We start from the raw sequence: 24,116 nt of genomic DNA on the forward strand, positions 1-24,116 counted from the left end.
GCAGCCGGTGCAGAGCCCAGCTTTCCTGCTGAGTGCGTCAGAATCAGCCATGCCCCCACCCCGGGCCTTGGCTGCCCGTCTGTGAAATGGGTTCATCCCTGGTCCCCGGGGTGGCCCGGGGGGGGTAAAGGGAACAGAAGCAGCTCTGGAGCCCTGGGGTGGAGGGTGAGGTGCCCCAGAGAGACGGAGGAGGGCAGGGGTGGGGAGAGGCAAAGCTCCCCGTCTCCCACGTGGTGTCTGCCTTTCTCTCCCTCCGTGTCCGGCCCCACCTCCCCCCAGGCGCTGGCAGGAGCCGGTATGAGTCTCGCGGACAAGGAGAGGCTACACATTTTCTGAGATGTTTTAAATGTTGCTTTGGCAACGCTGCCTCCCCCATGGCCCGAGTCATCCTGACATGAGACAAGCCTGACCTGCGTGCCGGCCCCAGGCTTCAGCTGCCCGCGGCCCAGCCAGTCCCGGGCAGCAGAGGCCGGCCTGCCCTCTCCAAATGGCCTCTTTTTGGAGCCAAAACACACGTCTTCGTGCGCCGGGCTCTGCATGGCTAAGTAGACCCCAGACCCCAGGTAAATGTCTAAGGCCAGGAAGGGGCCCAGCCCAACTGGTGTGACTGGGCTGGAGGCCCTCACGCTGCAGGAGGAGAAACTGAGGCCCAGAGAGGCAGAAAAGCTCGCACGGCTGAGCTGGAGGGGCCCCAGGTGTTGTACCTAACAGGGTTGTGGGGCGCGGAAGGGCGCGGGCCTGGGAAGTGGGGCACAGGCACCAGCCGGGGGTTCTCTGACCCTCGCCTCCCTGCCTGCCAGCGAGAATATAAGATATTTCTAAACACGAAGGACCTCAGTGTACCCAAACTACCTGGGCCAGGGCCTGACGCGCAGAGGGCAACAGACGTGGTAGCTCAACCAGGAAAGGCTTGGATGGGCTGGCAGGTGGCATTCAGGGCCCAGGCCACCGGTAGACAGTGAAGGGAAGCCAGCAGACCCCCCTGGCAGGAGCAGACCCCCTTGGCAGGAGCAGGCCCGCCTCCTCTGCCTTCATCCCGGCTCCTCTCAACGTGTGGGGAGTTCCAGGGACATCCACTGTGGGGGAGGTCGGGTTCCCCCATACACTCTTAGGTTCAGAATTGGAAGGCTGCAAATTAAACTAACAAAAGTCAGGTTTGTGAAAGAATAGACAGATTTTTCACCCACGTAAGTACATACACCGAAAAACAGGATTGGAAAGGGGCTCGTGTGCCATCTTAGGGGCCCTGAGGGGAGAAGAGGGGAGAGGCGCCACGGAAGACAAGTGACTTCTGGGAAAGGTAAATGGGCCTCGGGAGAATTGGTGGGAGCTAGGACAGCATCATCCCAGCGCAACCCCAGGCCGCTGACACCAGGGTTCCGGAACATTCCTCACAGGTTCCACTGGGCTCTGGGTCATGTCCCTGCACGCAGGTGGGGGGAGCAGAGTCCAGACCCTCCTTTGGAGCCAGGGAGAGTGGACGGTCCAGGTTGCAGGTGACCCCCAAGCCTGGACTCCACTCCTGCCCGGGCCCTGGCTCAGCCCCTCTGCAGGGGGAGGTCTCAGGGTGACCCGCTCCAGCGGACCTCCCCTGCCCACTCCAGACCTGGAAGGGATGTGTGAGCCAAGGCCGGCAGGCCCATCAGGACCGGTGCCAGGGAAACGGGCTGGAGGTGAGCGGGGAGCCCTGTAGCCCCAGCCTGGGCACGAGGGCGGCCAGCCGAGTAAACTGAGCAGAGCGTCTAGGAGATGTGGCCGTGGACCAGGGGCCTGGAGGGAGGCCACGGCTCTGACCCTGCAGCTCCTTCCCACAGAGGCCCGCGGGACTCCCTGCCCAGGAGGCTCCAAGATGGCCTGTCCGAGCCCCAGACGCCGATGCCCTCCACACAGGCATGAGAGCAAGACATACCTGGGCCCCCCGCCATGCCTCGGGGCCCGCCGGACCACGGGCTGGGGTGTTCTCCTGCCCCCCCCTGAGGGGCACAGAAGGGCACAGAGTGTTAGGATTAGGAGCTAGCCTCAGCTTCACCCTGCACGCCCCCCGCCCCGCCCCACCCCACCCCCAGAGGACGCAAGGTTCCATGCAAGATGGACACTCTGGCGACAGGGGGCTCTCCAGCGGCTGAGGCCACCAGCACAGAGCTCACAGGCCACCAGCACAGAGCTCACAGAGCCCACGAGGGCCTGGCCAAGATGGGGAGACGGGGACAGGCCATCCGCTCACCCACGTAAAACCCGGGTGCCCTGGATCCTGGAAATCAGCCCCGATTTATTGCCCCCCACACATCCGAGCTGCCCTTCAGCCCCCCAGAGAGACCCCTAAAACCTGAGCCGCAGACACGACCAGGGCTTGGGCGACCCACACACACCTACGCTGGTCAAGGCTGTCGCTCCGAGGGGGGCAGGGCATTGGGCATGCCAAAGGTGGGGTGTGGAGGCTCGGGGCACCTGCTCCCTCCAAAGTGGACATCAGGGGACAAACAGGCCTTGGGCACAAACCTTCTGCTCTGCTTCTGGAACTTCTATTCCTCTTTTGCCACGAACAGAGGCACCAAGAAACCGGGAATGGAAGCTATAGCTGTGGAAACGTTTGGGAGTTTCCACCAGTGACTGCACAAACATGGAACCTTTGGGGCTGTGGGGTGGCTGGGGGCCCCACACCCCCGGACCGCCGCCAGATGGCCCAGGACAGGACCAGCGGAGGCCACCCTGTCTCAGCCACTCGTAGCCCCTCGTTTCAGCGACTCCGAAAACCTGCTGCCGGCCCGGGCGTTCTGCTGGCTGGGATTTTTACTGTCGAGTTGTTTTAAAGGTTTATTTTTTCCCTCGCTGCACAAAATTGATGTCCTCGCTCACCAAGCTGCCGTCTGTCTTCAGGTAGAAAAATGCACCAGGGGAGCCCTGGGACTGTCTGGTTTGTCTCGAGGAGAGGAGGGAGCGCCGGCCCAGTTCCATAAAGAGGCAGAAAACGCACCCCGAGCTCCCCTTGCTCACACACTGTCCGCCCCAGGAGTGCGCAGTTGGCCGGGGCTCAGGCGTGGCTGATGCCCCATCACCAGCCCCCGACCTGCCCCCGGCCCAGCGGCCAGCAGCACCCCAGCATCCCAGCGATGGACCTGTTTCCTGGCTTTCCTCGGCCACAGCCACTGACCGTGGCCAGTAGCTGAGAAGTGAGTGCCCCTTGTCTCCCTTCATCCTTGGGCCGGGTTCCCTCCAGGTCCCCCTCCGGTGGCGAGGCCCAGCACAGCCCTCCAGAGGCAGAGGCCAGGAGCGCAGCCTCTGGCTGGGGGCAAGCAGCCGTTGCAGCCAAGCCCACGTGGGAGCTCCTGGCTAGGGACTGTGCTGGGGCCTCTGTGTGGCTTCTCACTGGCCGAAGGAGGGGCTTCCATTAGGATCCCCATTTTACAGATGAACCAACTGAGGCCCAGGGGAGCTTAGTAACGTGCCTAAAGCCACACGGCCAGGATCGGAAAGCAGGTCCTCTTGATGGACACCACCACGTTGCCACATCCTTCCCAACCCCAAAGACGGCGCCCACAGGTGCTCTGGGGCCCAGCCAGCCCTGGCTGGGGGTGCCTGGAGGCCCAGTTCCATTCCAGCACCTAGAACCCACCCGACTTGTCGGACGCCGCCGTCCCGTGGAGAAGAGGAGCCGGGCATGTGGGAAAACAGGCCGTGGGAGGTGCCACGAGAGCCGCTGGGAGGATGGCCACCGCGGGCCCGTGGCTGAGCCGGAATGGGCCAGTGCAGCACAGCAGAATGTGTGTGAGTCACAGTGTGCGGCGTGACCCACGGGGGGCAGGGGCACTGCCGAGCTGCCGGGGCCCGTGTGGAGGGAGCCGGCGTGAGGTTGGAAACAGCTCTGCCCGCCCCAGCCTGACGCTCCAACCACACGGAGACGTCGAGCTGTGGCCTCGTGAGAACCCTGCTTCTGGGTCTTCGTGACAGCCACCACCGGTCGCGTCACCGCCAGCCACGGGCCCCCCTTTCCTCCCGAGAGAAAGAAACTGGAAGCTTCTTCACGCCAGGGCCCCACCCCTCGGGGACCTGCAAGGCACCTGCCGCGGGGTTCAGCCCTCACGGACACCCGGCAGGTCCCCGCCCTCCCCGTGTGGGGCGACGGACTCCCGCTCTGGTAGAGCAGGACGATGAGGGCCCAGAGTGGCTTGGCCTGTGGAGAAGGCGGGTGGGCTCCCTGGATGAGGCCACACCTGCACCCGTCAGGCCCCCCCCCGACTCGGGGGGACAGCTCATCTCTTTAGGCCATGTGTTCGGAATCGGGGGCGATTCTGTTTCCCAGGGGACATTTGGCAACGGCTGGAGACAGTTGTGGTTGTCGCTACGAGGGTGGGGAATGCCTGCCGGTGTCTGGCAGTAGAGGCCAGACGCTCGGGCCGTCCCCCTGCACACTGGACGGCCCCGCTCTGGGCCACCGAGGGGCGAGGGTACCTCCCAGACCAGCAAGACACGGCTCGCACGGGAGGATGTGGCCAGGGGCCCTGGCAGCCCAGAGGCAGGGGTTGGTTTGGGGGAGGGGGGCCCCAACTCCTGGGGCCCAGTGCAGGGGCTCCCCATCACAGGCGACAGGGGTGTCTCACCTTGGCCTCAGGAAGCCAAGGCAGGGGCCACAGCTAACTCAGGCACTACCTGAATCCCCTGAAATACATCCTCAAAAACAGGGTGTTTGTTTCTTTCGTGGCCTTTGGGAAAGAGCCAAAGGGTGGCGGCTGCTGCCGGAGGTCCTCACGGCCCAGAGCAGCAGTGAGGACAGATGGACAGCAGTGTCACCGTCGCCGCCGGCCACCTTTCCCTGGCCATCTCGTGGCCTGGCGCTGAGCATGGTCAGACGCAGCAGGTCCTGGATTCCTCACCAGAACCCTCTGAGGTGGGGGCTGGTCCCATGGCACAGACAGGGAAACTGAGGCTCAGGAAGGGTCTCTTATTGTCCAAGGTGAGAAAGCTGAGGCCAGCACGGCCAGGTTCTTCTGGTCCGGGCCCAGAGCCCTTGTCCAGCTGTCCCGCCGCTTTGGGGCAAACATGGCCACCGCCCCAGGAGCAGCCTGGGTCCTCTGCAGCAGGATAAAACAGACCCTGCTGGAAGCCCACCGTTAGCTATCCGTGTGCGTTAGTGACCGCGTGAGCGGGAGCCCCCTGGATGCTAAAATGAACAGGCAAAAAATCAAGAAGGAACAGGATATTTGCGTTCCCAGGTGACACGTGAAGGGCTGAGGGCCTCCCGGGAGAGGCCGGGACCCGACGGTCTGCAGGGCCTAGAGATCCATGACCATCAAGTCCTTGCAGGAACCCAGTGAGGCCAGGGCTGCTATGATCCCATCTCACAGAAGGGGAAACTGAGGCTTGGAGCAATGGCAATATGCTCGAGTCTGTGCAGGCTGTGGGCGGTGTCTGTGTGCAACGCCCAGCACCTTCCACAGGCCCACACGCCTGGCACGTGCTCGCCCCCCCATCAACACAACCGGGGCTCACGGGGAATCCTCCAGGAGCTGAGATCTCCAGGGAGACAAGAATTCTGTTTGCAAAAACCTAGAGCACAGGAAGGTCAGACCGCGTGGTCTTTCTTCAAAGGAGAAAGAAACTCAGGCAGGTAGAGGTGGTTCAGGAGGGCTTCCTGGAAGAAGGAACAGGGTCAGGGATGGTCTCCGAGCTTTCCAGGTTGGAGCCCCACAGCCGTGTGACCAAGACCTCTGGGATGCCCAGTCTGGGTCTTCCCGAGGCCACACCCACGCCCAGCCAGGAGGCCACCACCACCCCCCGGCTGGAGACCTGCCACCTGTCGGCCTCCCGCCCGGGCTACAGAGAGGACGAGGGAGTGAGTGTCTCCCTCAGCCACAAGCGGCTGCTCTCAGGGACACCAAGCCACAGATCATCCTGGTGACCCACTGCCCCCGAGACTGAGCCCCTCTCGATGGAAAGTTCTGGGGCTCCTGAGGATGCGTGCATTTCCTGTGACCGGGGGAGGCCCTCGAGGGGCTTGAGGAGGGATTTCTGACTCACAGGTTGACAGCCAAAGCCCCCAGTGGCGAAGCGGTGGAGGGACCCCACGAAGCCGGGGGGTGTCTCTGCACCAGGGCCATGGCCCGCGGGTCTCGGGGCGGCTGCGGCGCTGGCGGACACCCCCGGAGCTACGCTCTTCCCTCCCCAGCCCTCCGTCTCGGGACGGTCCACCTCCTGCCGCCTGCCGCCCGCCCCCACCCCATCGTGCCCTTGAAGGCCAGCAAGGGGTCAGGTCTGTCCCTCCCAGCCAGACCGTCGACGTCTGTCGACCCACCTCTCCCCAAAGCAAGATGCGAGCGGGAAACAGAGCACACGACCGGAGGGCAGGCGCCCGCTGGAGGCTGACCCGGGCCCAGAACCCGCCCGGCCGCCCCCTGCCCGGCGCTCCCACCTCACCCCCACCTGGGGAGGGTCTGACAGACAGACTCAGCTCGAGCACAGCCGTCGCCCACGGCCAAGGCCCCCGCAGGCTGTGGGAGGCGGACCGAGAGCTCCACGCTTAGCGCAGAGCCAGAGGCTACTTTCCATGGAAAAAATGTCTTCAGACCCCCCCAGAGGCCAGGAGGCCCCAGCCCATGACTCAAGGCTGCTACAGCCACTGCTGAACCGTGTCCCAGACAGAAGGCGCCCCCCGCCCCCCACGCCCTGTGTCCCGAGCCAGGCTCTGCCCCTCCCCCAGCCGAACAGCCTCCGGGCTGAGCCCCACAGCCCCACGCGAGCCCGGGGCCTCCGAGGCCTCGGCCTCCCACCTGCCAAGTGGAAGGAGGGGGGGGGCAGTTCACTTGTGCCCGAAGAGCCTGCGGGGCATTGCTCGGGGGAGCCCTGCTGCGTGGGCCCCCAGGGCAGGGCCTTGCTTCCAGGTCAGACCCGGGTCAGCTGGTCCCCTTGAACCTGAGTGGCTTTGGGCAGACACCGGCCCGTCCTTGCCATCGCTGGGCTTCTCTGCGGGGTTTTATTTCAAGAAACATTTCTGACGAAACACGGACGTGGTACTACGCTAGCCCCCCACCCTGCCCCGGGCAGACTCCCCCGGCTGTGAGGTCCCTGGGGTTGGCAGGCCTGTCTGGGAGGGGTCCGCAGCTGGAGCGGACGGAGGCCTGGCCTCCATCAGGGAAAGCTTCTACGGAGAAGCCCCAAAATCTTAACGACGGGCAACTGGCCCCCTTTCCTATACAGCTCCTGCCATGTTCCTGGACCCCTGGCTCTGGGCCCCAGCCCTCCATAGGCACCCGTCTAGCGGTGCTGAGACAGGCACGTCCTGACCCCAGGCTGGACCCGCCCAGGGCAGAAGGCACAGAGGCTGGCTTCCACCCTCCCTCCCACTCCAGGACGGAAGCCAGGACCCGGGCACAGCGTGACGGTCAGCGACCCTCGGCCCCCAACCCCATGGCACGCGTGGAAAGAACTGGAGTGGGGACACACTGAACCGGGGAGCCCTGAGCCCCACAGTCCCAGGGCACCTTCCCGAGCCTGGGAACCCTCGACACCAAAGGCGTGGCGGGGAGAGCTGAGCCGAATCAGCCAGGCTGTGTGCTGGGGCCAGGGGTGGGGGGTGGGGGCTTGTGGATGCCCCCCGCCCCCCCAGCGGAAACTAAACTTTGGCCACGAGCCCGGTGGAGTGCTCCTCCACCTCCTCCCTCCCGCCGAGGGGCGGCCCGGCCCGGCCACAAGTTTGGGACCAGACGCCCCGGCGAGTCCAAGGCGAGGGCCCCTGTTCTGCTTTCCTCACTTCTGGAAAAGACCCCGTGTTTCATCAACTGTCCTGATTCGAAAGCCAGGAGCCGGCCTGGGACCCGTTCTGTGTGTGTGTGTGTCACAAATCATCCCGAGCCTCATAGTTTCCCCCTGACGTCAGCCGCAGGGTTTGGCTCCGAGGGGCCTGGGAGGTCCTGCGAGCCTAAGCGCGGTCGTCTTTGCAAAGTAAAATCAGATGGTTTTTCCAAACCTCCCCCAACCCTGCCTCCTCCGCTCCCTCTCTCTCTCTCTCTCTTTTCATTATGTTCCTTGGACCACGTCCAGATGTTTCCTGCAACAACAGCCCTCCAAAATTCACAAAAAGAGAGAGCAAGGCGCGCGGCTTCCTGCCGGCGGGTGGACAAGCAGACGTGGCGGGGCGGGGGCGGCCACGTCCACAGGCCGGGGAGGCGCGGGCCCCAGGGCGCTCCCAGGCCTCCGCTGCCGCCCCGCCCCAGGGCTGGACCCTGGGAGGACACGGTTCTGGGGCCACAGGGCCTTAAGGACGGCTGCTCTCTCCTGACGCCAGGGTCCTGGCCACACTGGGAGCCCGGGGGGGCTGGGGCCGGGGAAAGAGCTGCGCAGAGCTTCGGGACCCGGCTTTGGGCTGCGACGGGCCTGCTGGGGGTCCCAGCCCCACAGCCGAGGCGTGCAGCCACGGGGAAGCCACGTCTCCACGCGGAGCCTCTGCTTCCACGCTAGGGCCCGTGCTGGGAGCGTCCAGTAAAAGCAGCCTCTTTCCAGTGCTGGCGCCAGAGACCGACTCACCTGGAGGCAGGTGTGGAGCTGAACGGGGAGGGCCGGTTCCAGAGGGCTCAGGGGAGAAGGGGCATCTGCGCCCTGGAGGGAGCCCAGGTTAACCTCAGGCAGAGATGGGGGAGCGTGGTCGAGGCTGGGAACCACTTGGAGCCACGGCCCGAAGACTAGACATACTCACAGTTGGGGCCTGAGACCCCTCTGGGAGGGCTGGCACAGGAGGGCCCCCGGGGGGCTGCCTGACGGGCCCGGGCCATCCCAGCTCTGCCGGCACCCCAAAGCCTCAGCGAGGCCAACGTGGAAGTACCACCAGAGCCCAAGGAGAAAGATCCAGGCGCCGCCTTCAGAGGCCCCCACAGGCCCCCTGCACCCCAGCTGCAAAGAAGACCCAAGTCTTCATGTCCATAGTTCTGCCACACAGTGTCCCCTCCACGCTGTTTCCCGGTGCCCAGGAGGGTCAGATCTGGGACGGGGCGGGGGGCCAGCACCCGCCTCCCCAGCCCACGGAGGCTCCCCACACCCAGAGCACTGTGGTTCTCCCCGGGGACTCGGGGATCCACGTGGCTGCCCTGGGGGGCCAGAGCTGGGAATGTGGACAGCCGGGGAGAGGCGTCGAAGGCCCGGGAAAGCCTCAGCGAAATGTGGCAGGGGTCTGTACGTGGGGGCTCCTGGGACAGGACTGCCCTCTACGGGCTGTGGCAGAAATGGGGCCGACACGGTCCCCACTCCCCTGCCCGCAGGGCCAGCCCGCAGCGGTGTGGTTCCGGGGCCCAGTCGGCGCTCACATGCTTCCCGGACCCGGGGTGCCCACACGTGGGGCCGATCAGGGAAGCCACCTGAGATCCCCGGCTGTCGGTCAGGTGCACGCAGCTGACCCGAGCCTTCGGCCCTGCAGAGGCCGAGCTGATCCCGTGAGGCCCAACTGCCCCTGCAGTGCCCCCCCATCTCTGCCTCAGCAGCAGAGACTCTCTGGCGTGCGCCACGGCCCCAGGGAAACTGAGGCAGGGCGTCTGAAGGGCTCAGACGGTGCCTTCCAGCAGCTGGGCCAGGACCAGACCTTTCTTCAGAAAGCACAGGCTGTGGGCACATGGGGTCTGCCGAGTTAACCCTCTTTTCCTGCATGGCGATAGACCAGCCGTGCACTGCGTGGGGAGGCACCGCCCGAAGGAGCCCGGGCAGGGGAGAGAGTCCGAGGGCAGACTCCCGGTCCCGCCCGACACAGGGCCGGCCCCGCGGGGTCCAGGACACCTGCTCACGGGGGATGCGTGGAGGCCAGATGGGGTCACGGAGCCCAAACCCACGCCCAATCTCACACGGCGCACCCACTCGGCCTCCCGAGAGAGGTGGACCCACACTTCCAGCGGCTCCGCGACCGGGCCGGGCCTGGCTGCGTGGGCGTGACCCCCCCCCCCCCAGTCACCACCGGGCTTCCTCCCTCGGCTTCAGGGGGAGTTCAGGCTCGACAGGCGCGCCCCTCACGGCGACCACACTGCTGGGCCCTGCCCCAACCCACCCAGAGCCCCCGAGAAGAACGCACAGACCCCTTCTTCCGTGGAAGGTGCAGCAAGTGTCTGCGGGGGGGGGCACTGTTTATGCCGGATGAAGCCGCGGGGTACACACAGCAGAGGAGGAAGGTTTGGGGGGAGAGGGACCCGCTGGCCGCCCACCCCGCGGCCCCGGAACCACAAACCTCAATCCTAGAACAATCCTTCCCCTACAGCAGGGAACATGGACCCCACCAGAGCGCGGAAGGGACATGCCTCTGGTCACACAGAGCTGTCAGCCCTCAGCCACCAGCACGGTCACCTATCCAGAGACGTCCCCAGTGCAGGCGTAATCTTTTGATTCTTCGCAGAAACACTTCGGAAGATCCGTGTCAAAAGGCTTTTATCAGCGAGGAGCATCCGAGCAGCCCGGCCCGGGGCCCCAGCAGCAGCCCGGGAGGCCTCGGTCGGGCGGAGGGAGGCCTCGGTCAGGCCCCGGGAAGACCAAACAGGCGGCAGCTGGAGAATCCTGCCTGGTTACGGGTGAGCTTTGGGACTCCCCACCTGCGACAGAAAACCAGGGGCTCTAGAAGGTTCTCAAGCATAGGCGCAACGGCCTTGTCAGCAGTGGGACCAGGTCGCCCTGTCCAGGGGCCCGGCCAGTACAGCTCGAGACCTATGGGCCCACCTGCCAGTAGCTGAAGAGGGGAAATCGTCGACACTGGTCGAGGGACAGAAATCAAAGGATTTAACCCCAGCGCTCCTCCAGGCGCACCTGGTGGGGAGGTCCTCACAGCTCCTCGACCTCTTCACACCATCCTCGACCTTCCCGAGCCCTACACGGGTCCCAGGGATGAAATTAGAAGATTTTGTGCCCGAGGACCTCCTGTTCTGTGCCCAGCCCCGAGGGGAAGCCTCCCAGCGCTCCCCCAGCCCCGCCCCTGGCTGCGCTTTGCCTGCGCTCCCGCCGCACTCTGAGTTCGTCCCCGTCCTGACCCAGATCAGCCCACACGTGCTGTCTGCCGGCAGCCCCGTGAGAATGTTCTGGACTTTCACTGTCCAGTATGCCAGCTACGAGCCACACGTGACTTCGGAGAGCTCGGAACACAGCTTGCACGAGCGGAGACGTGCTGCGAGTGTGAACGGTACCGCGTCTCTAGGACTTTGTGCCGAAAACCAAATGAAGAAGAGCTCGTTAGTAACTTTTGTGTTGCTCGCGTATCGAAGTCATAACAGTTCCCCATACTGGATTAAATAAAAGTATATTATTAAAGGTCACGTGGCTCCCGATGCGACTACCAGAATGTTCCTAATCCCATATGTGGCCCACACTGCGTCTCCGCCAGAGGCACCGGCCACCTGCCCAGCCAGCTTGGGTTTCTGGGCAGTGTCTGCTGAGCAGATGGGTGAGTGGGGGGGCACCCTGGGGTCTCCGACCCGCCCCAGCACGACGGTCCTGTCGTCATGCGGGTGCCCTGGGACGGCACGGAAGCACGGCCCCCTGCTCTGGGGTGTCGTGCGCTCAGCCCCGCCGGGCACTGGACCCCGTGCTGGGGTCTCGGGGCACCCCACGGAGAAGCCAGGGGGCCCCACGAAGGAGGAGTCCACAGGCTGCTTAACATGCCCCGGACCAAGCCTAGAGGCTTTGAGCGGGCAGAAGCAAGGCACGGGGCGGCAGGGGTTGGGGGGACTCAGTGCTGGCCTTTTCCCTGGAGCCCACGAGGCCAAGGAGAGCGGAAGCAGGAGGCAGGGCAGAGAGAGAGCGGGCCGAGCCTCCGGGCCAGGAGCGTCATGGAAGGCAGGTAAGGGGCAGAGCCATTTGGAAGGGGACTGAGAGGAGGCCGGTGGGGCATCTGGCTGGTGCCCAGCCCCGTGGCCCTCATGCCCTCCGGCCCCGGCCTAACCTGCCCATGGCCCCGCGCACCGGCTGCCTCCCGCCCCGCTCCCAGTCAAGGCCTGCTCAGAGCTCACACCTCGGACGGCCTCCCGCAGGCCACACACCTTTCCTCCTGACAGCCAGGCCCCCAGCGCAGGCTCCGGCATGTCCCACCGTGCCGGTCGTGGGGGCCTTCTGCGGTCTCTGGGGACAGGCTGGGAGCATCAGAGCGGTGTCCCAGGTGCTCAGAATCCAAACCCACTTCATGCCTGACAAGGTCTGGCCACGGAGGGAGCTCGACCTGGCCCTGCCCTTGGCCTGGCCCGGCCCGGATCCCCTCGTCCTGCATCCACTCCCCCCGCGGCAGGGGCACCCGCCCCACCCACTCCCGACCGTCCGGGTGTGAGCCACTAGCTGGGAGCCGCAGGCAGGGGCGAGGCGGGGCGAGGCGGGTCGCAGCGTGTCGGCCGCCTTCCCCCCAACCCCCGCCCCGATCCCAGTGCCTCCTGTTTTCCGCCCTGTGTGTCCAGGGATGTGGGACAAGACACGCATTTGAGGAAAGGGGGCCCCGGGACGAGACGGAACCGGAGATGCTGGCAGGGGCCCCTCGGCGCTTTGGCGCTCCCAGGCGGGCAGCAACTCGGCCTGGCGTGGGGACAGGGCGGGGACCTCTCCGGGGCCCAACCCGGTGGCAGCCCGGGCAGATGGCGCGGGGAGAGGTCATGGTGGAGGCGGTTGCCAGGGAGACGGCGGGCTTGGCCAGGCCACCGGGCACGGGGCTCCGGGGAGCGCTCAGCGGGGCGACGCTGCCCTCTGGTGGCGGCGGCCGGTGCTGCCCGCCTGGGCCGCAGCGTCCAGGGCCCTCCTTCCGTGCACCCCACCTGTCCGGGCTCCAGCCGCGGTGAGCTTCCCCGCCGCCCAGCACCCCGGGGACGGCCCGTCTGGCCGGAGTCGGCCACACCGGCAGCCCACACCACCTTCCACTGCCACATCGGGCTCGGACACTGTCCCACGGCTGGGAAAGCCCAGACACGGGTCTGGGCGTCCCCCATGGGCCCACACCGCAGCCTGTGGTTCTAGACGGACACACGTCAAGGGTTCCCGGAGGTCCCCGGTCCCTGGTCGGGCTCAGCCCGGCTCAGCACCGTGACGAGGTGCCATGGACCGGCCCATCGCACGGAGGCGGAAACCGAGGCTCACCTGGAGAGCCGAGTGAGGGCGTGAGTCCCGGCCGCAGGGCCTCCTGGTCCCCAGCCACTACCTGAGGCCACGGAGCCCTGCCGAGCCCACGTCCTCTGCTCCACACGGAGGCCCTCTCCAGTGGGAGGCTCCGTTCGGACCCGGGCTCTGGGGCCTTTCCACCCCCGTCTGGCTGGCCTGGAGCCTGGGAAGCCTCTGCCGGGAGCACTAGAGGCTGAGCACTAGAGGACTCCCGCTCGGGTGACATGCCGTGTGGCCCGGGCACCAAGCCGAGGCCCCGGGCTGAGGTCCCTGGTGTGTCTGGGAGCCAGGCCACGGCTGCCAGCTGGGCCCCGACGGAGAGGGGCGGCTTCGCCCCACAGGCCGGCCGACGGTCCCCCAAGCACCCAGGCTGCTGCTGGGTTGGCGGACCTCGGCTTTTTCAGACTGTGGTGTCCAAGCTGCTCCGGGACGCGGACTGGCCGCGTGTGGTTCTGTGACAGCGCACACCCCCGCCTGCACAGGTTCTCTCCTGGGGAGCCTAGGACTGAAGCCGCAGTGACCTAGCTAGTGACCCTAACCTTAGGCCCCCGTGTCTCCCCACCCCCCTGCGGCCCTCCCTCCGCTTAGCCCTCCCCTCCCCTCCCCTGCCAGCCCTCCCTCCCCCACCTCTGCCCCCCTCCTTGCGTTCTCACCCCTCCCTGCCTCTCCCCTGCCTCTCCCCCTCTCTCCCTGCTCTCTTTCTTCCCTGAACGTGAGATACTAGCAAAGGCTTGATGTGGAATCTTTCTGGAAAAGCCAAGTCTTTGTTTACAGCAGCCGGACGACCTCACGAGTACACGTGTTGGTTTCCGTAAGAACTCGGGCGACGCTCTGTGACATTTTTTTACGCGTACGCGGCATTTTGATTTTCGAAATGAACTTTTTTCCTTTAGAAAGGCATCAGACTTACCGCAGAGCACGGAGGGGGCTCGGCACTTCTGTCCGCGCGCTCAGCGTCTCCACCCTCCCCACGCTGGCCTCGGCCGCCCTCGGGCACGTCTGTCCTGGAGAACGAGCCCACCGGTGTGTCGCGCCCACGCGTCCCGGGGGCCGGCTTTTTTGTCCACCCGATGCCCCTTCCCTGTCCCAGGGGCCCATCCTAGACCCCATGTGACCTTGAGCCGCCATGTCTGGAATGACTTTCCTTCTGTCTGGTGACCCGCACAGTTTGAAGGAGGACTGGCCTCCAGGGAATGTCCCTCAGTGGGCATCGGCCCGTGCGCCTTGTGCTTGGGTGGGTGGGGAGGCTGGGAGGGAGACCACAGGGGGGGCTGTCCTCTTCACGTGGCTTCAGGGGTGCCCGCTACCGTGTGGCTGTCTCCCGAGGTGGTGGCCCTGGTCCCTGGCCGAGGCCATGCTCCCGGCCCCTCCACCATGGACTCCCGCTCGTCCCCCCATTTGACAGTGGCCCCTGATCAGGACGTCCCCTGCGCAGCCACCACTCTGGAGCGCACTCAGCCACCACCTCTCCGGGGATCGGGCGCCTGGACCAACCCCCCCATCACTTGGACACGGGAGTATCCGTGGTACACGGGGAGTGGTCCTCCGGCTCCGGTGGCCCGGCGAGCCCGGGTCAGAGACCAAGGTCTGGGCGTGACCACAGCGGTTCTGTGGGCGCGCTTGCCTGTGTTATGTGCGTGGGTCCCCCGCGTGGCCACACACGGCCATGTGAGGAAGGGGCAGGGGAGCCCATGACGTCTCCAGCTCTGCCCCACCACGTGACCGCCGCTGCCTCCCCCAGCCCGGCACCCCCACTCCAAGAGGGACGAGCCCGGCACCCCTGCGGCCTGGGGAGTAGCTTCGGGGGCCAGAGTACGGCTTCTCCCACACGTGCTCCCTCCACCTGCTGCCTCCAGCCCTGCTCCCTCCCTGCCCCCTTCGGTGAGGTTGCTGGCCCAGGACTGTCACCTCCCCTGGCCTTCTCTCTGCTCAGTTCCCTCACAAGGGGTGTGGCCGGGGCAGCGGGTCTGGACAGGTGGACAGCATCCTGTCCCCACCGTTAGGGCGGCAAATGGCATAGAGGTCCCCCCTGCTCCACCCCTGCTCGCACCGGAAGCCTGGGGACCAGGCCTTTCCTGGGACCGCACCCCCTCAGGAACGGAGTCTGGCCCTGTCCCCCCTCTAGGGCTCCTGTTACTCAGCGACACACATTTCTGATGCGCCCGTGTCTCGTCTCTGCCTGGCAGATCCATGAACCGGTCACCTGCTCGAGGGCCTGGCAGGGCCCGCCTCCAGTGACCAGGAGCAAGCTTCCACTAACGCTCCTGTGCAGGTTTGCGGTGGGCGTGCCGTCAAGGCATCACGGGAACACCTAGCAGAGTGACCGCTGGACGGCCTGTGTCCCTCAGAGCCACTCGCCCTGCCCCTCCACGGGGATCCAGAGTCTTCAGCCGGGCTGGGCAGCCAGTGGGCAGGGGAGGTGGCCAGGCGCCGGGCCTGGGCTCCACAGCCAATCTGACCCTGAGCTGTCACCTGCTCTCCTGGCCTCAATGGCTGACCCCAGCTGTGGCGAGATGACGCTCTGAGGCTTCACAGGGCCTGCTGGCAACCAAGGCCACCTGGCCACAGACAGGACAATGAGGCCGGGGAGGTGAGTGTTGTGCCCAACAGACCCCCAGCTGGGGACGGACACGGGTCCCGGCTTACTGAGCCTCACGTCTCCCTGGGGTGGGGGGCGGAAGTCAGCGCTGCTCCCAGGGCTGCCCCGGAGGCCTGTTGCCCCAGAGCCAGGGCCGACTTCCCAAAGCCACACCCCTGCCCTGCTGCATCGGGACCCCTTCGAGGGCCAGGGCGGTCGAGGAAGGCGCCATCAGACGGGTCCCTTCCAGCCCCCTCCCCGTGCTCCTCTCTGGGCAGCAGGCCGCACGGGCCCAGAAGCTCCCACAGGAACTCTGCCCATCGGCACTGGGGGTCCCCGGCCGGCTGCAGACACAGGCTGTCCCAGCCCCTGTGAGCAGAGTGTCGGGGCCTCACGGGCTTTGGTCGTAGATTCCCCAGGTCAGGGCCGGGAAGGGCTGGCAGGTATCAGGGTCGGGCCTGAGGCTGGGGGTTGGGGAGCCGTGCCCAGGCTGCCGTGCAGAGGCCCGGGGTGCAGGTGCTACCCCCGTGATGATGAACGGGGGCCCACCCTCTGGCTTCCCCCTGGGCAGGCTCCAACCTGGCCTTGGATTTGCACCTTCAAGGGCACAGTGATGGCCCACCTTGTGCACTCACAGCCCTGGCCTTCTCGGGAGGTGCCCCCTGCTCAGGGCTGACCTCTGAGGGCTCCAACCCCCACCCCTGTCCGGGTCCTGGCCCTGTGTCACAGCCTCTTTGGAACAAGAAACAGGAAGTGGGGACTTGGGGGCAGTTGTCTGGATCCAGGCCCCAGGTGGGGTCTTTGCTGTCCCCCTCCCCATAACCAGGCACCAGCCTGGACCTCTGATGCTAGACCCCCCGGGGGACGGCTCCCGGGGACTGGAAGGGATGGAGGGAGCCGGGTGGGCTGTGCCCCAGGGCGTCCAGCAGAGGGCAGTGCTGCTCCACGCCGCGGCCTCCCCTGCACTGGGGAGCCATGGTGGGGGGGCTGGTCTGGTCTGGGCGGTCCTGACTGAGGACTCCCCAGGGCTCCGCACACAGCAGGGAGGGTAGCCTGGGCCCCCTGCGCTCTGCAGCTGGAGGGCGGCTGGAAACGCTCGCCGGAACCGCTCGCCGGATCGGCCAGTAGGGTGACACTCGGGAGAACTCGAGGTCACCAGCAGCCCCCGAGTTTAGGGACAGACGGGCCCCTTGCAGCACTAGGCGCTGGGGACTGAGCGCTTTACATGGCCCCTTCCCTGACTCCCCCTGCTCCCGCCCCTCCCTGCCTGAGGCCTCCCCAACTTCCCTGCCTCTCCACGGGCTCCCAGCACTCGGCGGGCCACTGCCCTCACGCCCAGTGGTGGCACGAGCTCCCCTGTCCCAGGTGTCCGAGGCAGGGTGCCAGGGCTTCTCCCCAGCAGCTCCCCCCATTTCCATAGCTCCCAGCACCCTGCCCGGCTGCTTGCTGAGGGTGGAACCAGCCCCTCCCAGTCACGGGCCTCCGGGCTGCACAGTGGGTGCTCAGGGCTGTCCCAGCCCAAATGCTACCCCCACCCCCCGGCCTCTGGAGCCCTGGAGTTACAAACCCCAGCAGGGCGGCCTGTGCTGGCAACAAAGCCGTTGTGCCCAGCACCTCTGGTCCAGGGGGACCACCCCAGGCAGCTGCCGCCACGGGGGCTGGGAGCAGCAGGGAGGCCAGAGGCCCGATTGCCTGCCATGCTGGGTGCACGCATGCGTCACCGGGGGCCCTGCTCCTGGGGGTGGGGCTCCAGGGGTTCCACCCACCGCAGAGGTTGGGGTGCAAGCCGGCCCGGCAGGACTCGTTGGTCTCCTGGCCACGTGCCTCTGCTCCCCTCGTCGGGGTTGGCACAGCGCCCAGCTGTGCTCCTGGGGGTCTCCGTCCTGGAGCAGGTTTGGGGGACCCTGGCTGGGGGCAGGAGTGGCCCCCATGGAGGTCATCTCAGTCAATGGCCTGTTCTGGCCAGGGCTGCCCCTGACTGATTCGGACCGACAGACCGGGGTCCCCCACACAGCTCCTTAGGAACACAGGGATCGGCCCTCCCGGCCCCAAGGGCAGGGTCTGGGCAGGGCCACACCCTGAAAACCCGTGAGGAACACTCCCTGCTGGCCCCTGCAGGACGGGGGGCCCCTCCTCGCTTTGCAGCTGTCCCAGCTGTCGGACGGGGACACTCACACCTGGCGCCCTCCCAACCCACCTGCGACGACCTGGCATATCCTGAAGGCCCCGCCTGGAGCTGGGCTGGCACCTGCATGGGGAGGGGGCCCACCAGGGACCGGCGGCCCCACACAGCGCACTCAACGGTGGCTTTGGTCATGTGGAAGGCAGGACAAGGGCCCCTTCCCGGGAAGGCAAGCCTCCCGACCCCCCACCCCCACCCCCCAGGCCTGAGCCTCTTTGCATACCCCAGAGGCAGCCCCCAGGGCTGGTAACACGTGCTTCTGAGCAGACAGAAAGCAGAGCGGGTGGGTCCCCCGGCCAGTCCCAGCAGGTGGGGGGCCTGCTGCAGGCAGAAGTGGGCCTCCCTGTGCCCACCCCTCCTGGGGAGTCCAGGCTGAGGCCCCATGGGCACAGCCAGCAGCAGGCTGGTCCAGCCACGGCTGGGGCCCCAGGAGCGAGACGTCAGGCCCAGCTCACAGAGCGGGAGCATGTGGGGGGTGCCAACTCCCCCGGGGGAGACCCCTCTGTCCTGCGTCGCACTCCCAGAGGCCTTGTGAGGCCCCTGCACGCCGGTGTGCAAAGCGGGCACCTGTGTATGCAGGCTGTGCGCACGCGGTGTGTCCACAGTGTTAGGACGGTGTGTGCGCGCATGTCACATGTACACGGACGCTGTGGGCGAGCGTTGCTGTGAACGCCTGTCCTGAGCTCTGTGCGAGAGCTGGGTTGCGTGAGTGGAGCCTGTGCGTGCACGTGCGCGTACACGGGCCGTGTGTGGACACGTGTTGTGGGTGCACCTGCTGGGGAGGGGAGACGCGGGCCTGCCTTGGTGAGGTTCGCCGCTCTGGCTGAAAGCGCCCCTCGCCTGCAGCCGGCCGTCTGTCTGGTGGCAGAGGACTCCAGGCCTCAGGGCACCCAGAGCCTCCCTGGGAAGGAGCTGGGGGAGGACACGGACACCCGTGCCCAACGGCAGCCAGGCCCGGCCCGGCCCCCAGACAGCACGGAGATGAAGAGCGTTTACGACACGGCACAGAGCAGGTGGGCCGTCATTACTCCGTTAGGAACGTGGCAGCTGGATGACGTCATTCACTCTGTGGCCCCGCATGAGTGCGCTGGCCCGTTTGGGCTGGGGCAGCCTGGGGCAGGGCGGGTGGCCACGTGCCCAGTGTCCAGTGAGGCAGAGGGGCCCACAGGGGCTCCATGAGGGCCGCGGAGCAGAGACCAAGGAAGGAGCACGGTCGCAGGACGGGGCGCCAACAATCCGAGCCCCCCAACCCCCTGCAGGTCGGGCAGCAGCTGAGTTGCCCCCTCGCCTGCGCCGCCCCCAGGAAGCCCTCCTGCCCTCTCGCACGGCCCACTCCCGGCCCCACACAGGAAAGCCCCCAGCAGAACAAATGAGAACGGGAGTGGGATCTATTTTTAAACGCTCATATTTTGTTTCTCCTCTCACGTTTTCCTGTGTTTTTCTTTCCACGTTCTAACGCTGCTGTGGGTCCGCGCGCGGCACCAGGGGTGCCGGTGCTCCGAGAACAATCGCGCAGGGAAGAAAGTTCACAGTCAAACAGTCTCGGGAAGGCCAGCTGGCGACGGGGGAGAACAGAGCGAGGCTTCGAGAATCACTCAGAAGGGGAAGAAAACCCTGGACATCCGGGGCCCACCCTGCCCAAGGGGAAACGTCCGTGCCGTCTGCACAAAGCCCGCGCTGCGACCTCGGCCGTGCGAGCGCTTCCCGGAGAGCGGTCTCTCTTCCAGCCCTAGAAGCAGAAACCAAACAAGTCCCACCCCCCCACCATCCACGGATACATGAGGGATAAAATTACATTTGTACAAAAATAGATTTTTTTTTTTTACCTTTCCCGATGCTTTAGACACTTTCTCTCTACTCTGTACTCATCACCCTCCAGAGGGCTCGCGGCGCGTCCCAGAGAGGGCCTTGCTAAGGGTCGGGGGCCGGTAAAGCTGCTTTTGCTCCAAAGCATCTGAAAATAGATGCACTTCTCGCCTTGAGATCCTCACGCAAACCCGGTTTCCCCACGGAGGGTCCTCACGTACTTGCTTACGTGAAGCAGGTGTATAGGAAAACGGGGGAAAGTCTCGATTAGAAACGAAGACAGAACGTTGGTGACTGCCCCGCGTGGGCCGTCGGCGCCGCCAGCCCCGCGCTGTCTCTGCAGCAGGACGTGTCATGCCACACCCCCGCGCCGACAGGGCACGGGCCACGCGCCCAACTCCATGATGGGGACGACATCAGCTGATGGCCCACTGGCCGCACATCAGGCCAGGCCCTGCCGGCGGCCCCCACAGACCAGGGGGCTCCACGCGGTGTCTGCGCTTGCCGCGGGCTCAAATCTTCGAGGAACAGGAGACATGGAGAGCCGGGGGCGCGGGGCCCTCGCCCCAGAGACCGCGTGCTTCCGGGCGCGGAGGGCAGGTCGGCTTCCAAGGACAGCCCCTGCAGACGCAGGCAGAGTCGTCTTCGCTCCCTGCCCCCGATGTCACAGCGGGAACGTGAGTCCGCACAGCACTCCCGGGCCCCGGCAGCTCCCAGGCCGGGCCGAGGCGGGGACGAGCGAGGTGGCCAGCAAGCTGATGTTAGTGCTGTCTTTAGAAAATTAAAGATTGTCCCACCAAAATAATAATAATAATAAAAATAATTACAAAAATCACCTTAATTGAACCAGATTGATAACACGACTAGCGGTCCGGTTAAATAAAGCTCCTAGCTCTCTGCCGAGCCCCGCGCCGTCTCCCCACCTCCCCACCTCCCCACCTCCCCACCTCCCCCACGGCGCAGGAAGCACGACAAGGACAGCCGACGGAGGAGAGGACAGCCCTGCGCGCCCACAGTGCTGCGCCCGCCGGCCGGACGGGCTGGGGGCTTTCGGCTTTCCAGGCCGGAGCCTGGGAGCCTCAGGGCTTTATGGACAAGCAGCCGGGGCCCCCGGGCCCGTAACGGGGAGGTTGTGCAGAAGCCGACCCTCCAAGAGACCTAGCCCTGGGCTTCCTCCACGGAGGCCCCCATGTGCCCAAGGACCCTGGCAGTGGAGGGGCAGGGGTGACGGGGCGCGTCCGACTGCGGAAAGAACCAGGGGCATCGGGCGTGGGGCGGTCTACCGTCCCCACAACTGGGGGGACCCCGAGAGTCCCCAAGAGTGCCTGCGCCACTGCCTGTCACAACCGAGCCCCCACAGGCTTCCAAGACTTTCGGGAGAGTCTGGGAGCTGGGCAGGCCCTCCATGCTCCGCCCCTGCCACCCATGTGGCAGGGGACCCCTCCCCTCCTCAGGAGCCGCCGGTGGCAGAGGAAGGTGGCTTCCGGGCAGGCTTTCAGAGCCCTGGCCCGGCGCCTCACCGTCAGGTGGGCTGAGACCTCTGGAAGGCAAAGCAGGGCTACCTCCTGCCCCACGGGGCCTGGAGGCCCCACCCTGCCTTGCCCTAGCTGGGAAACCAGACTCTAGGGAAGGCACCCCCAACCCAGGGCTGCTCATGGGGGCCCCAGGAGGGAAGCCTGGCTACAGAGCAACCCCTCAGGGGCTGAGGACACCAGAGCTGCCCACCTCCCCTGCCCCCTGCCACCTCTGCTCGGGCCCCCAGCAGCGACAGACGCTGGGTTCGTGGAGTCTGAAGCGCAAGACCGGGAAGCACTCAGACCAAAGGGAGGGCGTTACAGTGCAAAAGAAGCCAGTTCAACCTGAGAGAGCCCTGCCTGGCATGGAGCGCAGAGCGCCCCACCCCAGGAGGCCGCACCCCTGCCCCGGCCGGGGAAACACTACAAAAGCAGGCACCAGCCTGGCTGGGGGTGCCGTCAGCCGGAGCACGTGCTGGAGCCCCGCCTGAGGCGGTCACTCCGACAACAGCTGGGCTGGCTGTCCCCGAGGGGCATCCAGCTGCATGCCCCAGGACGCAGGCAGGCCACAGTCCCCGAGTCCAGGACTCGTCTGCACAGAACAGGCCGCCGGCGTCGGGGGCCCCTCCGCCAATAGCTCCAGAGGAAGCCTGCCTGCCCCTTCCCACTGGGCTTATCTGCCCACGAGGCCTTCTGGCTCCACGTGCCCCGGGGGGCCCCTGGCTCCCTCCAACTGCCTGAAGACCCCCCTGGACAAAGCACCCTCCTGCCTCCAACCTCTGCCCTCGACAGGTCAGCATGGCCCCGGACTTGGGGAAGGCCGGGAAGCGGGCTCATCCTGCAGAGACGGGGGCTGGCCTGCCCCTCTGCCCAGACTAAACCCATGGACAGAACTGAGGCCGGGCTGCACACGGGGTCTACTCGCCCCGGCTTGCGTACGGCAATGCAGGGGGAGAAGCTGAAGCGGGGACTTGAAGAGAAAGGTCGGCGAGGAGGCGGGTGACCCCAAGCCCTGAAGCCTTGAGAGGGCCCTGGAACCCTGCTGGAGCAGCTCCTGTCCTGCTCAGCTTGGGGGTGACACGGCAAGTCATCTTTGGAAAAGGGGCCGCTCACCCTTCACGGTGAGGGAAGCTGGCTCACCCCAGAGCCCCCCTCGCCTTGCTGGGGGGCAGGTGGAGTCTTTGTCCCCCTGCTCCTGAGCCTGGGTGGGGCACACCGGCAGGGGGCACCCAGGGGTGGGCCTGCGGTCCGGAGAGCTGGCCCCGCTACCCCGGGAAAGCTGGGACCCGGCTTCCCGCACGAGCAGCGCTGGGAACGGCGAGGTGGCAACACGGAGGCTTAGCAGGCCGCGTCCCCCTGTCCGCAGAGGCCAGGCAGGGAAGGGGCAGGGGACGCGGCTCGGCTGAGAAGAGCAGCAGGCGGCCGGGCGGGAGCGGCCAGGCCGGGGGCGGGCGCGAAGGATGGGCTGGCGGGCCTAAGTCATTTGGTGGGGGGCTTCCAGCATCTCCATGAGGAAGGTGTCGATGGGCGTGTCCCCGATGAGCTTGAAGAAGAAGAGATGTTCCAGGCACTTGAGGCCGATCGAGCGCAGGGCCGGCAGGCGCAGCAGCAGCTTGGCGAACCTGTGGGAGGGCCCGGTGAGGGCGCGCCGGCCACCCTCCCCGCCTCCACCCTCCACCGGGCACCCGGTGGCCTCCTGGGGACAGGACGGAGCCCGGAAGCCGCAGCAGCAGAGCCTGGCCTGTGCACAGCCTTAGGGAAGGGGGGGCCGGGCCTCTCAGGGAGCGGAGACGGCAGGCCCAGGCCTGGGAGCAGGAGCGTGTGCGGCAGCCACGAGGGTCCTGAAGGCCCGGGGCAGAGGGACTCAGGAGGAAGGATCAGGGGCGAAACGGCAGCTGCTGCAGGCTCGACAGAGCTTCACGGGGAGTTAACCGATGTGTGCTTGCTCCGAACACGAGGAGGGAAGAGCTACGAAGATGGGTCTGAGCACTGGCAGTGCGTCTGGTGGCAGTGGGGCGGTCAAAGCAGAGCGGCTCTGGGCCGGGGGAGCAGGTCTGGGCTCAATCCAGCCGCGGCTGGTAAAGCACTGGCGTCCCCTATGCCGCGGGCCGGCACCCACCCCTTCCCCAGAAACGGCTCCGCTGGCGCCGAGCCACAGGCTTGATCCCCAGGCCCTGCCCAGCCGTGGGAGGAGATGAACAGGGAGGGGGGCGGGAGGTGCAGGGCTCGGGGGGGTCGCCAGGCTCGGCTGCCGCGTCCCCCCAGCAACGGCACGGACCCTTGAGGGGCCATGGGGCTCATTAATTATTCACAACGTCTGTATTTTAGGGGAGAAAGCCCTGTGGTTGGTCTGGCGGCCACACAACCCACGTTTTAAGGCAAAAAAAAAACGCAGCAGAGGCTGGACCGGGGCCAGAGAAAGCGGTTTTCTGCTGAGCCGGCGAGATGGCTGCGGCGGGGAGCCAGGAAACACAAGCCTGCCCTCCGTCCTCCTCAGCAAGGTTCACTTTAAACCGAACCAGATGAGGGCCGTGAGGAGCAGGGCACAGCCACCCATGCCCGCAGCTGCGTGTGCGTCCGGCGGGGGGTGGCGGCCGGCAGGGGGGCATGGCCCTCCCGAGAGAGGCCCTTTGCGGGTGCGGGGGGGCGGACAGAGTCAGGACAAGACTCACGATGGCACCAAAGCCACAGACAGTCCCCCTTGTCACCTGCCGTGCACCCGGCACTGTGGACCCCGGCGCCCCCAGTGCCTGCACAGCTCTGCACACGTGTACAAGCGCCTATCATGTGCTGGCATCTGTCCCCGCTTCGGGCAAGCATGCCAAGACCCAGCTCTAGGGGAGCCCATGAGGGGCTGGGGAGGCCCTAGGGCACTGGCTGCACGCGGGCCTGTGTTTGCAGGGGCAGCGGGAGCGCCGGGCACGTCCCCCATGCCCCGCACGGGCTCCCC

General features: G+C 66.3%; 1 protein-coding gene and 1 long non-coding RNA gene across 7 annotated transcripts in view; one reads left to right on the top strand and one right to left on the bottom strand.

Moving 5' to 3' along the window:
- The first annotated feature begins 8,109 nt into the window (after positions 1-8,109).
- On the top strand, positions 8,110-11,265 carry LOC131813245 (uncharacterized). The gene is made up of 2 exons (XR_009346687.1): positions 8,110-8,527; positions 10,226-11,265. It is a non-coding gene; the product is annotated as an uncharacterized LOC131813245 (long non-coding RNA).
- Positions 11,266-21,091: 9,826 nt separating this feature from the next.
- RXRA (retinoid X receptor alpha) overlaps positions 21,092-24,116 on the bottom strand; it is a 90,352-nt gene continuing 87,327 nt past the window's right edge. For all 6 annotated transcript variants that reach the window (XM_059143584.1, XM_059143582.1, XM_059143583.1 and 3 more), the window contains exon 10: positions 21,092-22,788. In XM_059143584.1, coding sequence (XP_058999567.1) covers positions 22,641-22,788 — 148 coding nt within the window. In that variant the 3' untranslated portion in view covers positions 21,092-22,640. The remainder of the gene's footprint in view (positions 22,789-24,116) is intronic.

This window comes from Mustela lutreola, chromosome 12, assembly GCF_030435805.1.
Source record: "Mustela lutreola isolate mMusLut2 chromosome 12, mMusLut2.pri, whole genome shotgun sequence".
NCBI lineage: Eukaryota > Metazoa > Chordata > Mammalia > Carnivora > Mustelidae > Mustela > Mustela lutreola.